Source organism: Pelodiscus sinensis, chromosome 4 (assembly GCF_049634645.1).
Source record: "Pelodiscus sinensis isolate JC-2024 chromosome 4, ASM4963464v1, whole genome shotgun sequence".
Lineage (NCBI taxonomy): Eukaryota > Metazoa > Chordata > Testudines > Trionychidae > Pelodiscus > Pelodiscus sinensis.
Genome location: NC_134714.1, coordinates 17021986 through 17049773, shown reverse-complemented (window position 1 = coordinate 17049773; position 27788 = coordinate 17021986). Strand labels below are relative to the sequence as shown.

General features: G+C 41.2%; 1 protein-coding gene across 2 annotated transcripts in view; it reads right to left on the bottom strand.

Moving 5' to 3' along the window:
* The window catches only part of JAG2 (jagged canonical Notch ligand 2), a 108984-nt gene that overhangs the window by 58863 nt on the left and 22333 nt on the right, over positions 1–27788 (bottom strand). For both annotated transcript variants that reach the window (XM_006112741.4, XM_006112740.4), the window contains exon 3: positions 5568–5622. In XM_006112741.4, coding sequence (XP_006112803.2) covers positions 5568–5622 — 55 coding nt within the window. The remainder of the gene's footprint in view (positions 1–5567; positions 5623–27788) is intronic.

Here is a 27788-nt window from a genome sequence, read left to right as displayed (position 1 = left end):
GTGGTGGAAGAATCATAGAATAACTAGGACTGGAAGGGACCTCAAGAGGTCATCGAGTCCAGTCCCCTGCCCTCATGGCAGGACCAAATACTGTCTGGACCATCCCTGATAGACATTTATCTAACCTACTCTTAAATATCTCCAGAGATGGGGATTCCACAGCCTCCCTGGGCAATTTATTCTAGTGTTTAACTACCCTGACAGTTAAGAACTTTTTCCTAATGTCCAACCTAAACCTCCCTTGCTACAGTTTAAGCCCATTGCTTCTTGTTCTATCCCCAGAGGCCAAAATGAACAAGTTTTCTCCCTCCTCCTTATGACACCCTTTTACATATCTGAAAACTTCTATCATGTCCCCCCTCAATCTTCTCTTTTCTAAACTAAACAAACCTAATTCCTTCAGCCTTCCCTCATAGGTCATGTTCTCTAGACTTTTAATCATTCTCGTTGCTCTTCTCTAGACCCTCTCCAATTTCTCCACATCTTTCTTGAAATGCGGTGCCCAGAACTGAACACAATACTCCAATTGAGGCCTAACCAGCACAGAGTAGAGCGGAAGAATGACTTCTCGTGTCTTGCTCACAACACACCTGTTAACACAACAGCATCACACTGCTGACTCATTCAGCTTGTGGTCCACTATAACCCCTAGATCCCTTTCTGCTGTACTCCTTCCCAGACAGTCGCTTCCCATTCTGTATGTATGAAACTGATTGTTCCTTCTTAAGTGGAGCACTTTGCATTTGTCTTTATTAAACTTCATCCTAAAGATGTGGAAGAATACTGGCATGACTCTGTCTCTCCTTTCAGTAGAGGCTGAGAATCTGACTAAAGCCTCAAAAGAAGAGAGTCTTGGATTTTAGAAACTTATTTCATCTTGAGGAAATGAAGGCGTGTCAATTAAAGTTTATTTTATGTCCTCGTCTAATGATTCTCCACGCAGCTTATGAAACTTCACTTGTGTGATTTTGGCAAAAAAGAGACTTTTCATTGTTCTATGTTAGGATTACTTACAAGGTACTTAAATACATCTTGCTGCAAGTCTTACCAATTAGAGTAAGAGTGTGCTACACAGAAACACGAGACACATTGCTCAGTAGCAATTTAACTTTTTCCCCCATGACTAGCAATTTTCCTCACAAGCCTGTTTCTTTAGAAATAAAAAGTGGCAGAGAGGCTTGGATGATAGCAGCCGATGCTCTGATAGAGTCTAAGTTAATATAGTCCACCTGATCTTTGGGAAAGGAATCTCCACAGAAGAGGGCTGCAATGGATAGCTGTGCCAGATTCTACCTACTTAAGAAGCCAAAACAAGAAAAACGGAAGAATGATTTCCCCATTTATCAGCAGATCTGCATTTGACAGGTGTTTTACATTAACAAAAAGCTAGTTACTAGCTGGTGTACAGGCAGTCATCTCGAAGGAAAGAAACCTAGAAACAAGGCACAAAAAAAGGGAAGGAGATGCATGAGAAGAGACAGGAAGTATAAGATGAAGACTGATAGTTTTGGCCTTTTTAGAAAAAAAGAGGATATCTAAGCCTCGTCATTAACTGGAACTACAATTTTCCTTCATAATGGAATCATAAGGGCTCTGGAGAGCATCAGGGGTTGTCACTTTGCAATTCATTCCTCTGTTTTAGCCAAGGGGAACTGTATGAACGGTGGCAATTCAGAATTAACACAAAACTTCTCTAAGTACTGGTATAAACTAAAAATTGAGACCAGACATTATTAAAGATCTATGAACCTGGGGAATCACCTGACGTTCAGCACCTGGGCAGGGAGCTTTTATTTCCACAGACTTTCTCTTCCCTCTTCAGGGTACTGGTGTTTTCTCCCAAGGATGCAAGGGATTAATTCTAGCTTCATTTACTTGTATCTTCCATATTAACGCTCTTCCCTACCTGTGCAGGGAGAGAATGCTTGAATTCATCCTTTGTGTGGGGACAAGGAAGGGTTCTCCCATCTTGTCACAGACCCACGTATCAAGAGTGGCATAGACAGTGCTTAAATTTATAATGAAAGGTGCTGGGATCTCAAGCCAGGTACCAAGGAGTTTTTGTACTTTCATAACAGACATGGCAAGCCTAAGAGGTACCAGCGTTCAGTCCTAGTAAGGTCTACCAAAAAATTAAGTCCTGGTCTCAAAATAACAAATGTTCTTTAAAATCTCCAGTGGTAAGAGTCTTTCCTAGAATCCTAAAATGGCAAGCTTAAGTTGCAATATGATGGAAAAAAGTTACTATATAAATAGCATCACTTCACAAATTGGGTGTTTTGTTTAATTGGTACCTTGTCAGGTTATCATGTGGATAAAAGCTTTCCAAATTCAGATTTAAGGTTTCATTTTTGGGTTTTGGATGCCAGTTCAACTAACTATATTAGCATACATCCAAGAATGAAGGAAACTTACTCCACTCAACTGCACTTACACATTATTAGAGCAGCAAATTGTAACTGACAATTCTGTGGTCTTCTACAGGTTATGCAAATCATCACTGACCAAGACCAAATGCTTGTGGACTTAGCAATAGTCCATAAGTATTTTTCTAGACAAAGTTTATTGGAATAAGACTTTCAGTATATGCATTTTGCAAGTAATTAAAACACCAAAAATTCCTTCAGCCTCCCCCCCCAAATTGATTACCCTTCCACCGATTTCCTTTAAAAGTCAAAGCCATTTTAAGCGCTGAACGTGCAAGACATTTAAAACCTTCAAATACATGCCTCTGACTGACAAATATTTATGTTACAAAAGTGTCATTAAAACACTGAGGTTTCATCAGCTCAGGTTTATAAAAGTCTTTTTAGAAAAGACAAGCCAAGAGTATGCTATATATGACACCACATCTCCTCCTCTGAAAGCACAGGCTTCTGTGCCTGCTTAAAGGCTAGCCCTTATCCTCTCAGAGGTGGAGAAGATATGCCAGATAGATTATGTAATTTAATTACGGTAGTGGGAAGCACACTTCATGGTAGCTACTTCAGTTGCTTCTGAACATGTAAATGCATTTTTTTGTAGGTTTTAGGAGCAGACACTGGATTTATGTAGCAGCTGAATTCCCTCCCTATGCACAGAGCAATCGTCCAGAAATAGAAGTGAGCTGAACCCACTCAGGCTGTACCCCCTACTCCAATTGTTCTCCCTGGAACTTGGAGGAGAAAGGGAGCTTTGACAGACCATAGTGTTAGCACGGACTAGTAGCAGAACTTGACTTAGTGCTAGTAGCACAAATATAGTTTTAAAATCAGCTCGATGTTTCAATTTTAAAAGCAACTGCCAGAATTTAAGAATGATATTTCTGATAAATTCATATTTGTAGCATTCTTTGAGAACATACTATAGATGGTAAGAAAATTTTTAAAATTAACATTTAGTTATTCTCCTAAATGTATTATTGTGCACTGCTATTAGTGCCATTTCCAGACAGACACTTAGGCTATGTCTACATTGGCATGATCTTGCGCAAGAACTCTTTTGCGGAAGAGTTCTTGTGCAAAAACTCTTCCAGAAGAGAGTGTCTACACTGGCATGTGCTTTTGCGCAAGAGATGTGCTTTTGTGCAAGAGCATCCTTGCCAGTGTAGATGCTCTCTTGTGCAAGAAAGCTCTGATGGCCATTTTAACCATAGGGCTTTCTTGCACAAGAAATTCACATTGCCTGTCTACACTGGCCTCTTGCACAAGAACAGTTGCACAAGAGGGCTTCTTCCTGAGCGGGAGCATCATAGTTCTTGTGCAAGAAGCACTGATTTCATACATTAGAACGTCAGTGTACCCGCACAGTGTAGACAGGCAGCAAGTTTTTGCACAAAAGCAGCCACGTTTGTGCAAGATTGCACCAATGCAGACACAGCCTTAGAGGTTTCAAGTTCACAAGAGCCAGTCCAACAGAACATAGTAGCTACTTCAGATTTAGCATCTGATCAAAGTATACCCAATTTTGAGGACATTCTGGAATGATACCAGTGCCAGACAAAAAAAACTCAGTGTTTGATATCTGAAACTGACAATTATTTCCCTTTGGCCAATATGAACCTGACAAGCCAGCTACCTTATTATATAGTGTTGCCATATATAAAGCTATATAACTCCGTACTGATTTGTAACTACATTCTTCAGTGCAGCTACAGTGCTTTGTTGTTTTGTTATATAACAGTTTTATTAGAAATCTGATACTAAAACAAAAAGGTTTGTATCAAGGCTTTAAGCATTTACTCTAAAAATCTTAATTTCATCATGGTATTACTCAAGATTAACTAGAACCTAAGCTTTAGGTTTCATTTAGAAACGCATCCATCTATAGTACACCGTCAAGTCTTGACATTTACACTTTACTTGAATAATCGTTTGTCCTGTTAAATGGTTTTTTTTTTTTAAACCAAGTGAGGAGGAAAGGGAGCTATAGCCTTTAAAATGGAAATATTTTGCCAAAGATTTTGAATCTTCCAAACTCTTACCCCTCTAAATTTAAATCAGCTTTAACAGTAGCCATCTTAGCGATCATGAAGCTTAAACGATTCTTAGCATTCAAAACCCAGCACCACTAATCAAAAGACAAATTCCTGGGGCATCACATTTGTATACCTTAATGTTCTGCTAAGCATCATGTTCAAATTAAATTTTAGGGTACTGTGATAAGAAATGGTGAACAGTTTATTCCACCCATTTGAAGTGTTACAGAACTAGTATAGTATGCTCTATTTTTGAAGAAACAGCAATGGGACATCCTTACCCATATTGTCTGTACCATCCAGAGGGGTTTTTTTTTGTTTGTTTTAAAACAATCACACTAATGTATTTATTTTTTGTGAAAGTAACAGTTGAAATTATAGGAGTTTAAAAAAAAACAAAACAAAACAAAAAAAAGAAAACTTAGAAAAGGAATTGCATTACAAAAAGAAAAAAAAAAGTCATACCACAAAAGTATTGTGAACATCAGCTACAGAGGTCAATCATATTTAAATATGTTTTCTTTTGAAGTGGAAGGAAAAGAGAAATAGGAGTTAGTTTAATGCCCATGAAAACTGGGAACTAACAACATTTGTTAAGCTTTTCCAGAACTTTTATCCTCCATAGTAGGAGCTGCGGAGACCACAGAATAATTTGTGTGGGGTTAAATACTGTAGGTATAAATCCCCTGGCAATAAGGGTATTCAAGACTTGCTTTCCTTTGACACTTAACTGAAAGCTGTACGTTTCAGGAACCAGTAACTAGAATATACTCACTTGTCAAGCTATTTGAGGGCCTGGTGGATGATGGCTGACTACATTTTCCTTTCATTAGACTAACAAATTTGACTTATCACAGAAAATGATTTTATATTATATATAATTATAGAAGTCTTCCCCGATTATTATGCTTTAACAAGTTTAATTCACCTCTGACAAAGAGCCACATTAAATATTGTAGTGACTATGAGTCTACATTTTTCCACGATAAGCTTCCAATTTTCAATGCAGTATCTCAGGAGACATGCATTTAGAAAAGACTTCCCAAATCCAAGATTCCAGTTTCAAACATACACAATTTTGCAGTACATTGTGTAAGCATACTTTACTCACCATGTTTTGTTTCATTATCCCAGTCCCAAGCTTCTATTACTAATGTAAATGATCTCTGAAAAGAAACAGAACACCAATTAGATACTGATTAAACAAAACCAACCAACCCACTCACCCACATTTACAAAGCCAAGCCAAACTGATTTGGAAGTAGCATTTGTTACTGCCAAGAAAGATCCAAAGCAATCACAAAAACCTCACTTTTTTTTGCAATAATGTGAAATTCTTCAAAGGTACTACTTAAAGTTGCATTAGCAGCATTAGTTTGTGAATCAGAGCTAATTTAAGCAAGTACAAACAGCACAAAAATATGGAGATCTTCTATAGCTAACATGTTTTAGTTCCAATTAAGCAGATCAACACAACTGTATAAGTCACTATCCCATTTTTTTAAAAATCACTTCTGATGTATGGAACTACTAGCTACAAGAAACAGCTAATAAGTGTTTAGCTACTAAAAAACCAGAGAAAAGCCTCCATATGAAGATGTCCCACAATCCAATAATCTAAACTGATCCTTTGTTTTGTTTTATAAGTGTTTAATTAAGACATCAAGATCTTCTATCATAGGGAAAAAGTAAACAATGAATCTGGAAAAGGCTGGGCTATTTAGCAAAATTAAAACTGAGCATATGTTGGTGGGACATAAGGGGGAAAAACTTTTGGTGAACAACATGTTTCCTTTCTGTGAGAAAAGCATGAAAGCAACACTTCCAAGGTTTTATGATCTAGAATGAGGTAGCTATCCATTTGGATGAAGCAGTGGGGAAGAAAAGCTTTCAAATTAAAAGATTTCAACAGTTTTGAATATTGTTTTCATCACGGTACCCAATTAGTCCAATCATAACTGTCTAGCACATTTAAGTGCTGAGCTTCTTTAGAAGGGAAGTTATAGCCCTATTTGTAGGTCTAATTATTTACTAGATCTTTGCTTCGTTAGCCAAAAATAGCTGTTCACTATCTATATTATCTTAGTCTTATTTACACAAAGTTTGTAACATTCCTTATGTACAGCAAGTTACAGTATTTCAGTGACCAGGACATGTTCAGTTTTGAAATACAAAGTCCCCTTGCTAGGAAAAGAAATCTAGGCCAATTTACATAGGTTATTTTTGGAAGGAGACAGCAAGGAAGGCTATCTAAGGCTACACTATCTTTACATTAACAGATGTATACCAGTTTTACCATAGATTATTAGCACTTAGCCCCTCTCAAAAGGGCTTGTTAAGACTCCAAAGTTTAGAAGCTTTACAAGCATAATTTGTGCAGCACTCCTAGAACATACAAATAGAGTATGTGGTATTGGTTCCTGTAGTTATGCTAAAAGAAATCAGTAGGGTCTACTTAGACATGCATCTTCTAGACCTTGTTTTTAGATACAAAACTACTCAGAAATGTGTAAACATTGGAGACCGGTTACAATATCAGAATAAAGCACGTTATACTCTTCCTGCTAAAAATACAATTTGTTATTGTTTGAGGATTCTCTCCAGAATTCTGCTGCACTTTGCAGTTCAACTGTAAATTTTACTATAAATTGTTTTCATTTACCAAAATACCAGAAAAGGTTTAGCCCAATTTCTGGCTGCAGGAAGTAGCAAGAAGCATTGGGTGAAGAAGTGGATCTTTAGTGAGAGTTTGCCTTTGGAAAAAGACAGCTGGGAAAGGAACAATTCTTTTCTTGTTCATAGCATGACAGCACTGAAGTCTTCACATTTCTGAAAGTTTTTTTTTTTTTTTAAATAAAGTGGGAGGTAAGAGGGAACAGTTGAAATGATCATCATAGGATGTGTAGCTGCTACTCAGAGTTTCAAGTCCTACCTATATGCACATATCTTATATTGCTTCATGATGGCAACATAAAGTCTCAGAAACCACATGCAACAAGGAAATACAAATAGTCCATGACAGTTGTATTCTAGTGATTAAGAGTCTGAGCATGTATTCTAGCAGCCCTCTAGCTGAATACTGTTCTAGTAAGGATATTGTAATTTTTGATGTACAGGCAGTCCCCGGGTTACATGGATCCGACTTACATCGGATCCCTACTTACAAACGGGGTGAGGCAACTCCACACTAGCTGCTTCCCCCCAGCAGACCAGGGAGACGCAAAGCTAGCACCCGCTCCCAGCTGACCAGGGAGACGCAGAGCGGCTTTTCTCAGTAGACACCTCAGCTTGAGAATAAAGGACGGAGGGAAGTGAGGTGTGGGAGAATAAAACTGAGCTCTGGAGAAATGTTTGGCTAGAGTTTCCCCTACAATAAGCACCAGTTCCGACTTACATACAAATTCAACTTAAGAACAAACCTACAGTCCCTATCTTGTATGTAACCCGGGGACTGCCTGTATTACATGGTTTCTCTGCTGCTTCCTTGCTTTTGAATATGAGCACAAATACTGGCCCTGGACCAAACAGTGCTGCAAACAAGACAATCTTCAGAGCCCATCCTCCATTTATTAAATTTTTGAAGATCTTATATTTTATTGCATTTGTAGCCCATTTCATGACTGATGCAAAATTTGCATGTATGATTTATCCTTGCAATGTACAAGGATACATTTGCACTCTAAAACCTTTAATTCTGTATTAAATATGAGCAAATAAAATGACTAACTTTAGAGTAAGCAGTTAATTTTAAGAATAACTGAAATGTACTAACACCAAGAAATTGAACTGGGGACCAAGAGCAGATGGACTAGTATTAAATATAGTGTTGCATGGGTGACAGCCTTAGAACATTACCAGGTCCTTTAGCTCAAAAGGTCTCTTCTCACCTTTGCCCTTGTGAAGTGAAGAACAGTCTCTGAGGCTGCATCTATACTACGGAGATTTCTGGGCAAAAACCCCTAGCGCAAAAACGGATCAGCAGAAAATATGCAAATGAGATTGTGACTCATGCAAATGAGTGACTCATGCATATTTTTTGCTGAGAAAACTTGTAGTGTAGACGTAGCCCGAGGCTATGGCTACATGACAAAGAAAAGTTGGAAAAAGATATGCAAATTGCAAACCACAATTTGCGTATCTTTTTCCGCTTGTCTTCTGAAAGAGGCTTTTCCAAAATTTGGCCCGTCTACATTTGGGGCCAAATGTCCGGAAAAAAACCTTTGGGAACATCCCTTCTTCCTCATAGAACGAAGTTTACAGTGATGCCGGAAAAAAAAAACCTTGTCTGCTTTACTGATTTTTTTTTTGGAAGAGAGACATATTCCTTGGATGCAGCAGATCCCGGAAAAGCTCAGCAGTTTAGACAGCCTGAGAGATCCAAAGACTGGCCAATTTTATTTTCAAGGAATAATATAGTAGATGAAGATTAACAAGAGACTGATATATCTTTGATCTATGTTTTAACAAGCCTGAGGTTCAAAAAGCTGCATCTACACTCGTGATGGTCACACATTACTTCTTTTGCCATGCTTAGTATGTAACCGTATTTCTTTTATATTGTTGCATAAATAGGGATTTGATACATCTCTCTGGCATTTCATTAAATATGTCCTTTATTAGTTGCTACTTACACTCAAGCCTTAACACACAAATGCATTTTCACAATTACACAATTAAACAAGGATCACAATATCACAGCTGGGCTCTCCCTTTGTTTTTATATCTCACTAACTGTCAATGCCACATCCCCTTAAATACCCACAAGAACATGGCTGCCAACATTCTAGGAGGCTCAAGGAAAGCTTAGATCTCAAACTCTGGAAGGTTTCATGAGTTTCTACAGAGGTCCAGGAAATTCAAGGAATGCTAATGGGGGGGGGGGAGCAAGAGGAGAGAAGAAGGGGGGGAAGAGAGGGGAAATGAATCCACAGACTGAGTACCTGAAACAAAAGCATTCTACTTTTTCTTTTGTCGGTAACAAAAATGGTACCTCAAGCCCAGCACCATCAAAGGTCATGTGTGGTCTGCCCCTAAATCCAGCCCTCCTTGGTAACATATTATTTCCTCCAATTCCCCAACTCAAAATTTTGCTTAGGTTCCTGATTTTATTATTTTAGATTACATTTATACAAAAGAAATCAGAATTTTCTAGTCTGCAGTTTTACCTCTTAAAGGTCTTCTTGTCATTAGTGTGTCATTGCATCCTGTTTTAAAGAAACTAAAACAATAGGGTATGTGCTTTAGGGCCTGATTTTTAGACCATCATCAAGAGTAAAGGCTTCAAGTGGCCTCACTTTTTGCACGCGCGCGCGCACACACCCACCCATCCACCCACGTGCCTTTTGTATATATTGGGGTGGGAAACATCAGGTCCAGGGACCAGATGCGGCCCCCAACTTGCCTGGATCTGGCCCCCAAGGCTCAGGGCTCCTCCCTGCATTGGGGAGCCTGTTCTGGTGCTCTGCTACCTCCTACCCCGCCACGGGGCTGGAGTACACAAAATTTACTAGCCTGGGCTCTGGTGTATGAGAGGAATGTAGGAGTGTCTTTCTCCTTCTTAATCAGGGGCAATGTCAGTGAGGGTTTGTTTTGTTTTTTTACTTCTCACTTGTGTGTGGCCCCCAACTAACTTGTGTGTGGGTCAGCAGCCCCCGCTCCAAAAAAAGGTTTCCCAGCCCCGGTATATACAATGATTGATCTCTGTTTACACTCATTCCAGGAGAGTTCTACAAAGTCCCAACCCATCTTGAATGCTAATCAAAAGTACGCTCCACTGTCAAGAAAGTTCTTTATAGCTGTCCGAGTAGGTTATAGTTTAATTTAGTCTAGATTCTAGGAAAGTTTGACGTAAAGTCCAGTTTAATTATTCTACAGAAGCTCTGAATTTTTATTTCAAACAAACAGATGCTCAGTATGACCCATTCCAGGAATCACTGTCCTCACATTAAGTGTTCTAACCTCCATACAAATATACCCGACTCCACACAACTAACAATATATGATTCTTCCACATTTCTTAAAATGAATGTAATATCTTTGTCAAGTCCATTGGAACACCCAGGCTTATTAAGAGTCCAACTCAAGGAAAATACTCAGTAGTAACCATTTTGTCACAAATTAGGTTTGTATTTCAGATGCAATAGTATCTATTAGCTGTTCGAGTGCAGACACTTCCTTGTCTTTTCAGATGGTTTAAAAAAATGCCTGAGTTGCCTTCCTGTTTTATTTTGAAGGGAGTGCAATCCTGTATTTATTTCAACAATAAATATACACAGTAGGTTTCCCAGTCCTGTAACAATTTCTGCTGTGTCTTTAAGCATAAGTAGTCTTATTGATTTCACTGAAACTATTCACTTGATTAAAAAGTCCACATAACTCTTTGCAAGATAGGACCCAGGGTTATACTACAGTACTGGTGGTCAAAATCTGACTGATCTGGAAGAAAAGTGACCACTCTTGTTAAATTAAGATGTATAAATTATTTCTGGCCAAAACTATCAGTTTTGGTTCAGTTAAGTTTTTCAGTTTGAAACTTTCCCCAGGAGAGCCTTTCAATAGAAGTAGTTCAGCTTTTAAGCAGGATATACCCATTATTTTAAATAAAAGGCAAGAGTCATATACTTTTAAAAAGTTGTATCTGCAGCTGAAATGGCTGAGGTTTATAAACTAAAACGTAGCATGGTATATACCAGGGCTACTCAACATGCAGCCCATTTGTTTGCGGCCTGCAGTGCAGTTTGGGTTTACGCAGGGCTCAACACGTGGCCCGCAGGTGGGACCCTTTGAATGTGGCCTCCAATGGGAACACACTCTACAACAGCAAGTCAATATAATGGTCTTCTGTTGATATGTGTTTTAGTCATTAAAATTCCTGGACTGTCATTGCTCATTAAAAGTGCTGTCATGGGTGGAAATTGGGTAAATACTGCATTTTATTACTATCAGCAGAACTGAGTTAAATGGGGCCTGTGTAGTCTTGCCGTAATCTTTGTATTCATGCCCATCAGCATGAAAGAAGCCATTTGCATGTACATGAAACCACACTTAAGTTGCAGCCCTTGGCATGTGCTGTATCATTGTGGCCCCTGGGGCTTCCAAAGTTGAGTAGCTCTGGTATATACCCTCACTGAAAGCAAGAGCATTTAAGCAAATGTTGGTTTTGATTTGACCAAATTACAACATTTTGAAAGGGAGTGTTTCTGTTGGAGTTGTGTGTCTTTGGACAGTGCCCAGTTTATTTTGCCAAGCGTATCAAGTGTACAACTAGAGAACTTTACTGAGAATGCACACATGGCTAATTGAGTTACATACTGTTGCATAATGGAGGTGTGCAGCTGAGAGAAGGCCTTCATAGACCAAAAGTATGAATGATGTCATGAGGTAATTTATGCCCTTTAAAAATTGCATGTACAGTTTCGACCAGCACCCTCAGGACTGCTTGTTCCAGGACAAAGCAGTTTGCCGGACCAGGGGAGTGCAGCCCTAGGGCTCTGCCAAGACTCACCTCTTGGCTGTCAGCCCAGCCAGCACGCTGCCCCCTTCTCCTGGCCCTGCCCCAGCTGGCAAAGCTCTGCTCCCCGCCAGCAGGGTTCCTTGCCTTCAGCCCTGCTCCAGTGAGCGGAGCTCAGTTCCACGTGTCCGGTTGCCAGCCTCAATCCAAACGCCTGCCAACTGGCCAGGTTCCTTGCCTTCAGGCCACTGTCCCGGCAGGCTGCCTACTGCCAGACTGGCTGAGCTCCCAGTCACTGGCAACCTCTGTGGCTGGGACTTCCTGGTCCAGCAACATACATAGTCCTGCCGGACCAAAGATGTTGCTGGGTCAAAGTCCCAGACCAAAGATATTCAACCTGTAAAAGGAAGATCCAGAGCTGAAGAGCTGTCAGCCTAAACTTATATAGTAACATACTATTTCTAAAGTAATACAATACACATAGATTTGTCAGCCATCTTTTATCAACTTGCAACTTCTTGTACTGTATATATGTCACTGTATTTACAATATTTGGAGCATTAGAAGTTTCCTGGCACATACAGGTCAGAGTCAGTCGAGGCAAACGTTCTCATTCCTGAATTGCATCAATGAAAGAATGTATTGTAGCTTAAACAAAAAAAACCCGACGGTTTAAAACGCATAGGTACCCAAAATTCAAAAATAAGATATGTATATCAATATGACAAAAGTATACAAGAATGAAACTGCAAAATACTACACATGTAAGGTTCAGAAAAATTGTTTGGTTTCATCTGACAGTCATGAATTGCATGACCACACACGTGTAGCTTAAGTTTTGGACTCAAATTCAGCTCTCTTATACAATTTAGACTACTAAAAGGGGCACGAAAGTCTTCGAAAACTGAAGAACTACAGTAATGGTACCCTTCACCACTGCCCTAAAATGAGGTTTTAAAGCTACATTTCAAAATGTAAAACATAAATAGAGCCTGAAAAGTGATGAAGAAAGGACCCATACCATTAAATACTGAAACTTGCTGGTATATCTACCTCTGCCCAATACCAAATATCAGGATTATAAATGTAGTTTGACTACTACTGAACCTAGAGTATATGAACATTAAAAGGCATTGCCAAGAAGTTTCAGATTGAAAATACTTAAGTACTAAGTTTGTCCGTCAGTAGTTTCTTTCAATAGTTCTCTCCTTATTCAAAAGTGATGTTTGCAGATAGGATAGTTCACAATTATGAAATTTCCTGATTACTAATCTGTGGAAAACACTGAGTGTTTCTGCCTAATCCAAGGATGGGAAACCTTTTATGGGTTGGGGGCCACACAAAAGCTACATACTGCACACAAAGGCACCCAACAAAACTCCTTGATGTGATATTTTTATTTAGAATTTTAGTCTGATTGCTAGTTTGCTTTTCCTTGACAGGGTTTTGGGGCTTGCCCAGCTGTGGCTGCCCCTTCCTCCCTTTTCCCAGCACCCCATGCTAGGAAGGTGGCTCCAGGGCTTGCCCAATTGTAGCCTCCTCTTCCTCAGCACCTCATACAGGAAAGAGGTTTGGGGGCTCTCTCCTGCTCATGCAAGTGGTTCCCCTTCCCTCCCACTCAACTACTTTCTGATTTCAGGAGGAGTTCCTGGCAGAGTCCAGCTGGGGCTGAATTCTGCAGAAATAAGCTGTCTGATGTGACTCCCTGCTGCAGCCACCCCAGACAAGGAAGGGGCTCTGTTGATTTCCCTGCTGCCATCTGCCTGCCAGGTGTGACTACCCCCTCCAACCACCTCACCTGCACGAACCGCCTCACCTACATGCAGTATGAGAAGCTGGAAGTGTCCTGCCAAGTTCTGCAGGTGAGATTGTAGTGAAGTTGGTGTTGTGTGGCCGCTGGAGCCCCCTGCAGGTCAAACAGTCCAGCAGGGTGGGGCGGGGCAGGGAAGAGACAGATGTAGCCCCTGGGCCGTAAGTTCCCCATCCCTGCCATTACGAGCATAATATCAAAACCTTTATCGAAGCTGAACTATGCTCCAATTCAATATTTGCTCTACCTCTCTAGAGAGCAATATACCAATACATATGACCATCTCAGTAATCCAATCTTCAACTCTTAATATTCAATATGTTTCAGGAAAGGGATTAATTTTCATGGTGGGAAGAGGTCTCATCTAAGATACAGTTAACACAAACAAGAAAGAACTCAAAACAGTCCTCCATTTAGCACACATACACCTATTGAAGTTTCACAGCTAAAAAACCCACTTCTCAAGCTGATAAATAGGTATGTTCTATGAAATAAAAACTTTGGTATTAGCCTTTTTTCCCCTCCCCATTTAAGATAACAAATACATCTGACACACAAAGATAATAGACCCTTCAAATTACCTTTTTGGAGGATATATGCTGCATTGAGGCACCTAATATTGTGACCTATCAAAAGGTATTCAGCAGCCATGTGATTGAATTAATGACATTGTCTATACCAGTGATTCCCAACCTTTGAGTATATAGACCCCTTTTCAATCTATTAAAATTTCACATACCCCACTCCTTGGCGGAAGAAAAAAGAAATATAAGGATCAGGTCCACCACAATCCACCACAAGTTTAAAGTTATTTTTAAACTTTCCACAGACCCTCTGAAATATCTTCACGAAACACCTGTTCTATTCTGGTCTATACCTTATCATAAGATCAATAATTTGACATGCATTGCCTGTTCACAATAGTGACAGATACATACCAATATTTAAAAAAGTGTCAGATGAGCAACCATGTTCGTTTGTAACTGAAAAACAATGAATGGTCCTGAAGCACCTTAGAGACTAATAAAAAAAAATGTAGATAGTACCATGGGTTTTTGTGGGTACAACCCACTGCTTCAGATGAATGGATCAAGTGGTCCAGAGGTACAACTAAATGGGGGAGGGAGGGAATCTTGTCAATTACAGTGTCCATGCTAAATGAGGCTAAATAGAGTGGGCTGTAAGTGCCTAATACTTAACTCTTGATGTCATTAGGGTGTTGAATGTAGCAGCCTATCCAGTTTAGTTCTTTCTTCAAATCTTGATTAAAGGTGTCAAATTTGCAGATGAAGACAATGAGTTCCACAGCTTCGCTTACCAGCTGTTTTTTTTAAAATTGCTTTGTAATAGTATAGTTGCTTTTAGATCCATTAATGAGTGCCTGGGCAGGTTAAAATGTTCCCCCAACAGGTTTCTCTGTGTTACCATTTTGAATATTTTGTGTGTGTCCATTAATCCTTTGTCGTAGAGACTGTCCAGTTTGGCCAATATACATGGGGCCCTATCATATGCTACCAGCACTCCTAGCTATCTTCGAGACAGCACTGACTTACCGAGGAAGCTACATAACATTAGTAATCTCCCCGAAAGCACCATCCTGGCCACCATACATATAGCTCTTTATACCAACAGTCAACACGATGATGGATTACTAGCTGTCAGGAACCCTACCCCGATGACACCACTGCACACCTGGTGACTGAGCTCTGTGACTTTGTCCTCACCCACAACTATTTCCAATTTTGGGACAATGTAGATCTTCAGGTCAGCGGCACAGCTATGAGCACCCAATGGTCCCAAAACATGCCAACATCTTCATGGTGGGCCTCTAACATTTTTTCAGCTCTTACCCCTAGCACTCTTACTCTACTTATACTACATTGACGACATCATCATATGTACCCACAGCAAGGAGACCCTGAAAGAATTCCACAGGGATTTCAACAACTTCCACCCCATCAACCTGAGCCTGGATCAGTCCGTACAAGGGATCCACTTCCTTGACACTATAGTAATAGAAATGTAGCAGTGTTAGTCTGGTGTAGCTGAAGCAAAATGCAGGCTATGTAGCACTTTAAAGACTAACAAGATGGTTTATTAGATGATGAGCTTTCGTGGGCCAAACCCACTTCCTTGATCTTGTTAGTCTTTAAAGTGCTACATAGTCCTGCATCTTGACACTATAGTACAATTAAATGGCGGCCATATTTCCACCACCTTATACCAGTAACCTACTGACCATTATATTTACATATATCCCTTTAGCTTCCCTCCAAGACACATTTCCCAATCAATTGTTTGCAACCAGGCACTCAGATACAACTGGATTTGCTCCAATTCCATAGACCAAAACAAATAGCTACAGGATCTCTGTCAGACATTCTTAAAACTTAAAATACCCACCCAGGGAAGTGAAAAAACAGATTGACAGAGCCAGACAAGTACTCAGGCATCAGCTTCTTTAAGTTAGGACCAAAAACAAAACAGACCACCCACTAGTCACCACCTACAGCCCCCAAGTTAAACCCCTCCAGCACATCATTAACAATCTACAACCTATCCTGGAAAATGATCCCTCACTCTCTCAGGCCTTGGGGGACACACCAAGCCTCACCTACAGACACCCCTGAACCTGAAAAAAATTCTTTCCAGCAATCACTCAGCACAGTTATAATAGTACTGAAATATCAAATTTTATAAAGAAGATTGGGCAAATGCTTTTCCGTTAGAAATAAAATGGTACCTAGAAGATATTAACTTTTGCCATATGAAAGATTAAGTTATTCTCCAATACAACAATATGTTTTATAGCAAACAATGTTCTGAATTCTTAAAGGCAGCAATCTGAGGAAGATTAATGGAAACCAGTAGTAACTGTTCTTTCCCGCCAGACAAGCCCTATTTACACATTGACAGCTTTGCATAGGTGTGTTTTTTTTTAACCCCTATTAAAAAGCACCAGCTAGAAGTGTAGCTCCAGAAAGCTAGAACTATATCATGAGGTTCAGGGTCAGTTTTAAACATTTAAATTACAACAGATTGGCTAGACTACTAATGTTTTTTTATTAATGCAGAGCAACCCATCATTGTTCTTGCATTACAGATTTAGTCAACTATGGTTTTCCAAAATATTTGACTAAATAAGCAATGTCCAGTGAATCAACTGAAAAAACCTATTGCATATTTTCTAACCAGTATGAAGTTGTTAGATAAAAATATCAACTTGTATATTATATGAAGCAATTAATGAAAGCTGTTTGATATAAGACAGCATTTACTGTTTATCATCGTGGTAGTGACAGCTACTCTACAGAACTTTTTGCCTTGATCAATATTTAGTTCGCTGTTCATATTATCTTCATGTCAGAAAAAGCACTGTAAGTAAAGACTCATTTTTATTGACTTTGATGTGCAAGTTTCTCTTTCAAGATGAAAGTGATTAAAATCTGATCAGGTGTTAGCATGAATGAAGATGTTGAGAATGTGTTGAAGGCTACCAGTTAGAAACTGAATGTTTATTTACTTCAAAGATTAGTATTTCTTAAAAGGAAATTATACAAAGAACTATCTGATGAAGTTTCATTAGACTACTTGTTGAGCCTTCTGAGGAGATGTATTTAAAGATCTGTTAAATAAAAATGAATCTGTGTCCGAGATAAGGCTTCATGCTGACCTAACCACCTGCTGAATTAATTTTGTCTTATGTTTGGATCTGCTATCATTATCATCAAACAAAAATAGCTTTTCATGGATTAAGCCTGACAAGGGTCTCAAACTCACAGCCCATGGGTCAAAGCATATTTGCAATGTGGCCAGGAGACCCAGCAGCACAGGGATCAGCATACCTGTCCCCAAGTGCTTCCCCATCCCATCACCATCCCCGAGGGATGCAGCCCTGGAGATTGCCAAGGGGGAGGCGAGACCTGGCACAGGGCAGTAACAGCAGGGAAGCAGACCACACTCAGCAGACACACTTGCTCCACTTCCCAGGGCTCCCACGGCAGGGAACGTGGGGAGGTCTAACTGCTGTTAGTGCCCTGAGCAAGGGCCCCCTAGTAATCCCCAAGACTGCATCCCTCAGGGACAGGGTGCAATGGGTAGGGCAGTGGCAGGAATAGGCAGGATTTGAGGAACAAGGATGCTCCCCAGGCCACTATATCTACAAAGCCAAGTTGCAAATATGCTCCAGCTCGTGGCTTGACCATGGAGCAGGAGGAGTTTGAGACCCCCTACAAGCATAATACATGGATATACTCAGGGCCGGCCTGAGCCATTCATGCACCCTGGGACCCCACAAGCGCGGCGCTGCCCCCGGGACTGCAACGCATGCGCAGCTCCGCCCCCAGGCATGTGGTGCCCCCCACCTCCGGGCGCCCAGCCACAAGGCGTATGCATGGCCCCGCCCCCGCCAGGCACCCCCTACAACTAGTAGCCCAGTTGGCCCATACCTTGGGCTGGCTCTGGATATACTCAAAACAAAACAAAAAAAACCCCACACCACACAAAGGATCCAACCCTAAATATCAATGACATTAACATACATTTTTCTTGGTATCTCAAAGATCATACTAAGCATGCTGATGTATACACCAAAGATTAGACTGTAACCTAAAGGTTGTTAGCCAATTTGTGCTGCGTCCCTTATGGTCAACAGGGGCGGAGTTTGGGTAGAATTGCAAATTAAGCTATAAGTGACACTTGATACATTGTTCCTTGTTTAATATACAGTAGTTTAATATACAAGAGGCCTACCCTTAATCAAGGGTATTTCAGCTGCATTTGTGAATTTTCATTAATAGTTTAACCAATATCTCAACAGGGACTGAAGGCTGGAGGAAGCCAGGAATGAATTATAAAAGGCAGCAGTTTGACCAGTGTACCTATCTCCTTAATATTTGGATGTAGGTGTAGATTTTGTGTTTCATGGTTAAATTAGCACTTTTCAGTATACATGATCTACTCTAGTTTCACTCTGTAATCTTCAGTGAATCAGGATCCCACTGATCTCAAGTAACATCACTTATCCCTTGCATGCCTCAGAAGGGGAAAAAAGATGCTTTTATGTTGTAGATGCGCAATACTGTCATTTTGGTTACCTCACTTCTGATTTCTTGCACTTCAGAGAGTAGTATTATTTTGACTCGATAGTTACCAAGGGTCAGTGAGGGAATAGAAAGAACCTTTCACCATTGCTTCCTGTCCAGTTGGACCTATTAATCCAGTGCAGTACTGCTGAATTTCCCATTTTTTAAGAATGGGGGCAGAGATATCTTAGAAGAGCACTTTAGGTTAGTCAAACGGAACACTATTCAGGCTCCTATTCATTGTCTGACAGCAAGGCAATCTGGAGAGCAGCATCTCAACCCAAACCATACAGTTCATGCCAATGCATGGGAAGGCAAAGCTCCTGGAAAGAACAGTTAGTTCAAGATCCTGATAAGATGCACCCAAAAGAAAAAGGGAAATAAGATGGGAGCATCAGATCTCCAAAAATGTGGTCTCAGAATTGAGGACGGAGATTGCTGAAGTTAAGTAACTTTTTCCTTCACTTATGCAAACAAATCATTTTTTCCCCTCACTCCTGGAGAGTAAGAAACTTTAGGGATGTTTCAGATGAAGTTAAAATTACGACAAACCCTCCGAGCAAAAATTGACCAACTGAAGAGAAGGAACACCCTAGCCTCTTGCTCCTCCACCTGCCATACCTTGGAAAATAGTTCTGAAGTTGCAAATAGAGATTTCTTTTTGGAAGTCAAAAGACAGCAATAATACTTCACATATTGAGAGGGGGAACAAATAGCTATTTTACAAACAACTATAACAAACAGTAGTAGCAGCCTTGCCTCAATTCTCAACAGTACGTCTTAAAGCTTGTTTAAACTTTGGTGTAGTCTAGACAAAGCCTAAGTTCTGAAAGAGGATATGCAAATTCCACAGGAATTTGCAGATCTTCTTCCGATCTCACTTTTGAAAGCGAAAGTAGTTGGGACGCAGGGTTTTTTTTTTTTGGCAACCCCCTTTTTGAAAAGCCTCAAACCTCCTTTTTGTGAAAGAGCATCTTTTCAAAAAAAGGTTGGGGGGAAGGGGGTTGTGGGAGGTTGCCAGGAAAAAAAAAACAAATGCATCCTGACTACTTTCACTTTCAGAATTTGCATATCCTCTTTCGGAACTTCAGCATAGTATAGATGAGCCCTTAGTCAAGAACTAGCAGGATGGTTATGTGCCTCTTAGTTCTGTGAGTTTCTTCATCTGCCAAGCCAAAAGGATCTAGCCATGGCCCCAACTTCCATAGCAGTTTTTCAGACTTTGATGAAGCCAATCTTCCTCTTCAAATAAGCCTTTTGACCATAACAAGAATGCAATCGACACACGCATCTATCTAAACAAAAACCTTGAAAAGACACACACACACACACACACACACACACACACACACACACACAAAAGTTTTACTCTAAGAAGAGACCCAGAGACTCCATGAAATCCACCACAGATTTTATACTGTTATTTATGTGCAAGGTGCTTAAGTGGAAAAGAGAGAGGCTAGCACATGTAACAAAGCAAACTGCTGACATCTATGCAGATGTAGAACTCCGTTGGACAATACTGTTAAATGGGTAATTCAAAGAACAAAGTCACATATACATGAACAAGGAATTTACTGTGTTTAAATGCTTTGGCTCATTCCAAGGAGCACCCCAAAAGAACCTTTTAACATCAAGCACACAGCAATGGACAGGCATTTAGTGGAAGAACAGCCAGGCAAATATAAACTGACTCATTAAAGATGGTGCATGATATTCTAGATTTCCCTCCATTACTGATATTCAATGGCAATGTTTAACTAACTGGAGACCCCCCATTTAAATTAGTGATCAGGAAGACATACTGTTCTAGTAAGTTTTGAGTGGGGAGAGGGCAAGAGACATTTTAGCAACTTTGTCAGGATCTCAGTCTTTCATGGGACAGGGTTTTTATTTTAAGCTGATTTACTTTCAGTAAGTTTATGATAGAGACCAAAATTTTTGGAGAGGATTGTGATCTGGGGCAGATTGGGGTGCCAGATGAAGTGAGGTTCCTCAGTTTTGGGGGATTTAAGATCAGAATCACAGCTTGTTGGGACTTTGCTGTCTGAAACAGAGCTCACTACCACACTTGTTTGCACCAGTAAAGGGATGTTAGATCAAAATTTGTCTCTACCAAATGTTGCCAGTAACTTTGCTGACAGAGCAATTGGTGCACATTGAAGCAGCCTCTTTCTCTAGTGAAGAAAGAATGTCATTTACTAATGCAGTTTTTTAAAAATCTTAAAATAAGACAGACATCAGCTTCCTATTTGGTCCAAGGGCAAATAGATTCCCTTCCACCACCTCCCCTAGAAGAAGGTGGGATCTGTCATTCTCTAATCCAGAGACCCCTCAGGAGGATCTACCAAGCACTCATTAATTACTTCATTAAGTGTTCTCCTTCCCTGGCAGGTACATGGCAACAAAAGTGCTCACATGGGACAGAGTGCACCCCTGAGGGAGAGGCACAAAGGTAGAAGAATACTAGGTCTCTGGAAGGTGTAATCTCCAACATATTTACATATAATGCTGGTTCTTGGATGGACCAAGTTTCAAGTATATGGGCTCCTTATTCCAGGTGGTCACAACAATTTGGACATCGGTGTTTGGAAACCCATTTTTATGGTATCCTCTGTAGACTTTGATGAGGCTAGACAATCCCAGGTGTGTTCAATTATTCATGTATGAAGATCCCAGATACTTTCTTCCACATAGGCTGTCCAATATCAGGACATGGTATGGGAAATGACAAACATTCAAAGAATGTAGTCCAAGCTGACTTTTTCCTTTCTAGACATCACCAGCCTAAGTCACATCTCATAGGTGTCTTATGTACTCAGTCTCACCCTGTACCACAATGGCAATTCTTCAGTTTATCATGAAGCTGTAGACTTGCCTCGAAGTGGCAACGTGACTTCTTCTCAAGAGTCTCTAGTGGTGTACTTGATCAAGCAGCTAAGTAGAAAAACACTTGTGAAAAGTAACTCAAATATTTGTAACAGCATTCTGATTATATAGGCCAGAGAAACAAGTGGTTGTCCATTTAAATCTTTTCCAGATTGACAGAGGTTATCCTCGCAATTACAGATCAATAAGTCTAATGTCAGTACCAAGCAAATTAGTTGAAACGATTGTAAAAAATAGAGTTGTCAGACTGCTATATGAATATAATTTGTTTGGGAAAGTCAATGCCTTACTAATCTACTGGAATTTGTTAATGGTGTCAACAAACATGTGGACAAGTGGGATCCAATGGATATAGCAGGGGTGGGCAATAATTTGACAGGAGTCCACTCCAAGATTTTGGAAAGTGGCTGAAGGCCGCACTCTTCCATGATATTAATGGTGATGAGGAGAGGTCTGGGATAGAGGTTGGCTGCAGAAGGGAGCTTGGGGTAAGAGATTGGGGTGCAGGAGGGAGAGTGGGGTCTGGGAAGGAGTTTGGGTAAAGGAGGCAGTTGTGACCTAGGGCAGGGGACTAGGTGCAGGAGTTTGGGTTGTAACCTAGGGTAGGAGGAGATTATGATCTGGGGTAGATTGGGGTGCCAGATCGGGGATAGGATATGGGTGCAGGAGAGTTGGGGTATGTTGAGTGGAGGGGCTGAGAGCTGGGGAAGGGTGGAGTTCAGGTGCCAGAGTCAGGTTCTGGCCAGGAGACTTACCAGCCAGCAGCCCAACCAGCCTGCAAAGCTAAATGCTTTCTGAGCTTAAACATTTCTCTGAGAGCCTGCCTGTCCCACACCTGCATAGGCTGTAGGGCCATGTGCTTGTGTGAATAACTGAGCCTGGAGGGGAAGGAAGGGGGGGAGGAAGAGGGGCATGGTTCTTCATGTGCTGCCCGTTATTCAAAAAGGCAGCTCTCATTGGCCAGTTTCTGGCCAAAACCGGCCAATGGGATTGTCCTGGGGCAGCACCTGAAGCCTCCCCCGTAGGATCAGTTTTGAAAAAGAAATGGCCGAACATCCACTTTTCTGAGCAGCATGTGGGGCAAGCAAGGGAGCCTGCCTGGGGCTCCCTGCTGTTTCTGCAGGCTGGATCTGGTGGCTTGGTGGACCAGATCCAGCCTGTGGGCCATATTTTGCCCAGGCCTGACTTAGCCTCTTTGTCAGAAACTTGCAAAGGGTGACAGGAGAGGAATCACTTGATTATCTCTTCATTCCCTCTGGGGGCACCAAGCACTGGCTCCTGTCAGAAGACAGGATTTGGGCTAGATGGACCTTTGGTCTGACCCAGTAGGACTGTTCTTGTACAAAGTTAATCCTTTCTACAGTAATTGACAGCTGTTTGTACTATCTACTGTAATATTAACTTTTAAAGTAGAAGTAAATTTGTCATTCAAAATAAGATTGTGACCGAGTGGAAACCCTCATCCACAACTTGAATGCGTGTATTTAACCACATTTCTAGACTGTGAGACTACCTAGTGTAATCCTGTATAATTTTAAGTGTGTTTACAGAATTAGAAGTGGAGACACTTTACTCCTCTTACGATTAAGGGGTTTTGCCTATCAAAACACATGCTTGTCTCAAAGTTTGTGAATCTAGTTCCATGGCCAAACTATACATTACACTCCCACTAAACACAAGCATTGAGGTAAAGTACATACAGCCGGTCCCCAAGTTACGAACACATCAATTTACGATCATTCGTATTTACAACCAACCTCCTATACAGCTGGAGCCCGATTTACGAATGAAATCCACACTTACGAACAGCGCAGCCGTATGTCTGTGAATGTAATCCGACTTACGAACACATCAAGTTACAACCAAGTGCTTGGAACATAACTCGTTCGTAAGTCAGGGACCGGCTGTAATGTTTACCAACTACCTACAAATCTCTTCGTTGATCAGTTGGTGTCAGAGATTTGCTTTCCTCATCTAAACAAAGTAGTCAGCAACCATGAGACAAAAAAAGCTCAGGAAATCATGCCTGCTCTCCTAGATAATGGTAAAATGTTGGTCAGATGAAAGTATGCTGATCAGAAGAGTGTAAGGCAAGATTTATCATATTTGTTGTTTGTTTTACAGTACAATGCCTAGATCACATTTGTGGTATACCAGTAATTTAATTCTACACCAAAATAGTCAAATCCTTAAACAATTTTTTTTTTTAATCCCGAGTATAGGTTGGACCTCCCTGGTCCAGGACCCTCAGGATCCGACTGGTCCCAGATGAGGGATTTTTCTGGACCAGGGGAGGTCATTTCTGGCCGCCATTGCTACTGACCCCATCCCCTGCTCTGCTGGTTCACTGGGCTTCCCAGTACCCCTGGCAGTGCAGCCAGGTTTCACACCAGGCTCCCCAGCTCCCCCAGCCAGCCCAAGTGGATTGAGTGAACCAGGCTTCCCAGCCCTTCCTTTGCAGCCCAGGTGGGCCACGCACTGGGCTCACGCCCCCACCCTCCTGCAGCGTGCCAGATTCTGATCCTGGAACAGTTGCTGGACTATAGAATTCTGGTTTATAGACATGTAACCTGTAACAGAACTGGATGTATTGCTGTCAAGGAAGGGAGATTTCAGGAGGAGATGCGAAAAGTTTTTCTATACCCCCCCAAATTTCACAAAGGTAATGGTAATGACAGAATGAAGTCACAAAATAGCTTGATGGCACAGTGATGTCTGTAACGTTATGCATAGAGGGATGTAAGCAACTAGTCGACTACCCAATAAGCAAATGCTGCAAAACAAATGCTGCAGGTGGCTCTTGTACATTTCAAAAGGAAGAGGCATGCCTGTGGGGACTGCTTTGCTCTCAGCTGCCTCTCTCCCTTTGAGCTATACAAGAGCCATTGTGGCTCCTGTGCATTTCAAAGGGAGAGGCGCAGTGGGATAGCGAGCGCCCCCCCCTTATCAACTAACTGATTAGTCGATGAAAATTCCATCAACTACCTGATTAGCTGATTATTGAAAATTTAACATTGCTAGCTATGTACATAGAAATCATGAATAAAGTTAGTAAAAGCCACCATATGAAACCAGAATGCACTGCATATGTCCAGGAGTTCACTAAATGTAGTTATCTTTAAAAGGTTGCAGTGCAAAACATGCTGTTGACATTGCTACTGAAAAGGATATCACAAACAATTTTGTAAATACTAACGAATTCTGTGGGATTTATATGGTGCTTTTACTGAATCTAAGTATGCACTCTCTGAATAAGGCAGAAGTGCTTAGATCTACTAAGCTGATGCTCCTTTACTACTAGGGATATGTTAGTATACATGTTTAAACAGTTTAATTGATGAGCCCAGGATCATCCATTAACCTTCATGGTTACACACCAGGCCCACTCTCCCATCTCCTCCTCCTCGGCTGCTGCTTCTGATATAGTCCTGACAGACTTCAACTGGGCAAGGATTTCATCCAAGGATTTTTATCCTATTTTAAAGTCTTTGGCTGGGGAGCTGAGAGAGAACCACTTCTGTTTTCAACCTTTACCAGATATCTTATGCAAAATTTCTTGCGCAAAAGCACATCCATATCTCAAAAGCGATGTGCTTTTGCCCAAGAGAATGTCCACACTGCATGGACACTCTTGCGCAAGAAAGTGCTGATGGCCATTCTGTTAATGGCAATCAGAGCACCTTTGCTTTCTGTGATAGGCTCTTTTCACACAAGAAATCCCTGTTGAGCATCCACACGCATCTTTTTGCGCAAGAATTCTTGCGCAAATAGGCATAATGCCTCAAAAGAAGGTATACCTACACTGCAAAAAGCCCTCTGTTCGGGTGATTGACTGTAGATTTTCTTGCACAAAAACACACTTGAGGTGTGCATGCTCTGTGGGTTTTGCGCAAAATCTCTGTAGTACAGACATAGCCTCTGAGGGTAGACTGAGGCAAAAAGGTATCCTTTAGAAAGTACAAGTTAAATAATATTGAGGAAAACAGAAAGGAGCATAAACACTTGAAAATGAAGCGTACAAATATAGTTAGGAAGGCCAAAAAGGAATTTGAAGAAAAACGTTGCTATTAGCTTTGAGTCTAAGAAATTTTTAAGTACACCAGAAGCAGGAAGTCTACCACATAACCAGCCCGGCCACTGAGTGATCAAGATGCTAAAGGAACACTTAACAGGTGATGCTTATCAGTTCGGTTAACTGGTGGGCATTTGGATCAGTCCCATCTGCAGCAGGGTGGGGGCAGGGGCACAGGCAGGGGCAGTTCCCAATCGTTTGGGAGCAGACCCTGTCGGTGGCAAAGTGCCGCTTCAGCTCAACACAGCGGGGAAGTGGGGTGGGCACTCCCGGCCAGTTCGGAGGCTGGCCTCACCATATTCTCAAAGGAGAGAAGTTTGAGTTGGAACTCCCTTATTTTGCACGTACGAGCTGTCAGCTGCTTACAATGTTGGCTCTGGGTGGTGACGTGCCTGCCCCAGACACCATGCACGTTGGGAGTGCCCATCAAAGACTGGAACTGAGAGCCTGCAGGAGAGGCAGGATTTGAGTCTCGGGGAACCAGGCAACCGAAGGAGGAAAAAAAAAAAAATCGCCTAAGGCAGAAAGGCAGCCTTAACAGGAACAAAACAAAAACAAAAAACCACAAACAAAAGTGTTTAAGTAACGACTAAGTATAGCTAGAAAAACCTACTACTAACCGAATGCTATCACTAACACTATACTAATGAATAAGAAAAAGATAACATTTGAAAAATTGTTGTAAAGCTGGAGAGCAACTGCTGTTCTGACTGTTGCCAGTGGCAGCAGACAAGGAACTGAGGGGACGGTTGGCTGCGCATGCACAGCCTATCAGAGAGCACTGCTACCATAAACCTCTGATTAGGTGGCACACCAACAGGGACACTCCTCGCAGAACCACCTAATTATATCATTTTGAGGGGGAAAAAATACAGGCCTTTTGGATCCAACACGGTACAGGGGCCTAACCTCATGTTTTATAGCTCTCAAATGACTGGATTAACTAAGTTCTCCAAAGTCATTAATTCAGTACAGCCATAAGCACTAGATGCTGAGAGAGGTTTTGATTAATTCACAGGTACAGTGAGGAATAGTCTTTCAGGAGTCCTCTTTAGAGGCTAGAGAACTTTCCATGAGCTTAACATTCACATCTAGTAATGCCATCATTTCTTCCACTAAGAAGAGTAGGATCTAACCACATTTTCATGTCCTCAGCATGAGGGCCAATGCTTGCCTCACTCTCCCCGAGACATAAGCATATCCTCCAGAGGTCCACAATGCAGGACCAGTGCTCCCTAGTGGGCTGCACGGATCGGAAGTAAAAGCTGCTCTTTTATAAGGCTGAGGTTGGAGTTGACATCTCTTAGGTCGAGTTTCCTTGGTGTCCCCACTATGGGAGGTCGATGGGATAAACTCTCCCGTTGACTTCCCTTAATCCTCGGTACACCATTGGGTTGTAGAGACAATGGAGGAATCAACAGTCAATCAATTTAGTGGGTCCTTACTAGGTCTGCTAAATCAAACCCTGCAGCATTAATCTCCTGAGAACTGGAGACAAACCCTAAAAGGAGCAAGCACTTCCATTGCAGTGTCATTTCTTCCAGATGTCAGAGAAGTGGGACGCACAGTTCATACAGATTCTTCCACGAGTGCTGTGATGCCAGGAAGGAAAGGCTACTCAAGCAAAATACACAAACTGAAATGTAGCCTGATTTCCCAGGCCTAACGCTTATCAACTTCCAAAATAATGCCAGGAGACAACATGAGAACTGATTCCGCTTGCTGGAGCCAGAACAGGAAACCATGCTAATGCAGTAAGCAAATATCTCTTTGGGAAAGCAACACTAGAGGCCTTTCTTGATCTTCCTTCAGTTAGCTAATGAAGTAAAGCCACTTGTACTTGTATGAGAGGATAATGGACTAGTCAAGTTTCTTTATAGCATCCATAAGCATAGTCTGATAACAGTTTTGAATAACTATATCTTGGCAACACAAGAGAGGACTTAGCAAAATATTTATGATAAACAAAAATAGTACAAGTAGATCAGTAAGCTTTCCTTTTACATCACAGAAAAGCTGACGAACAA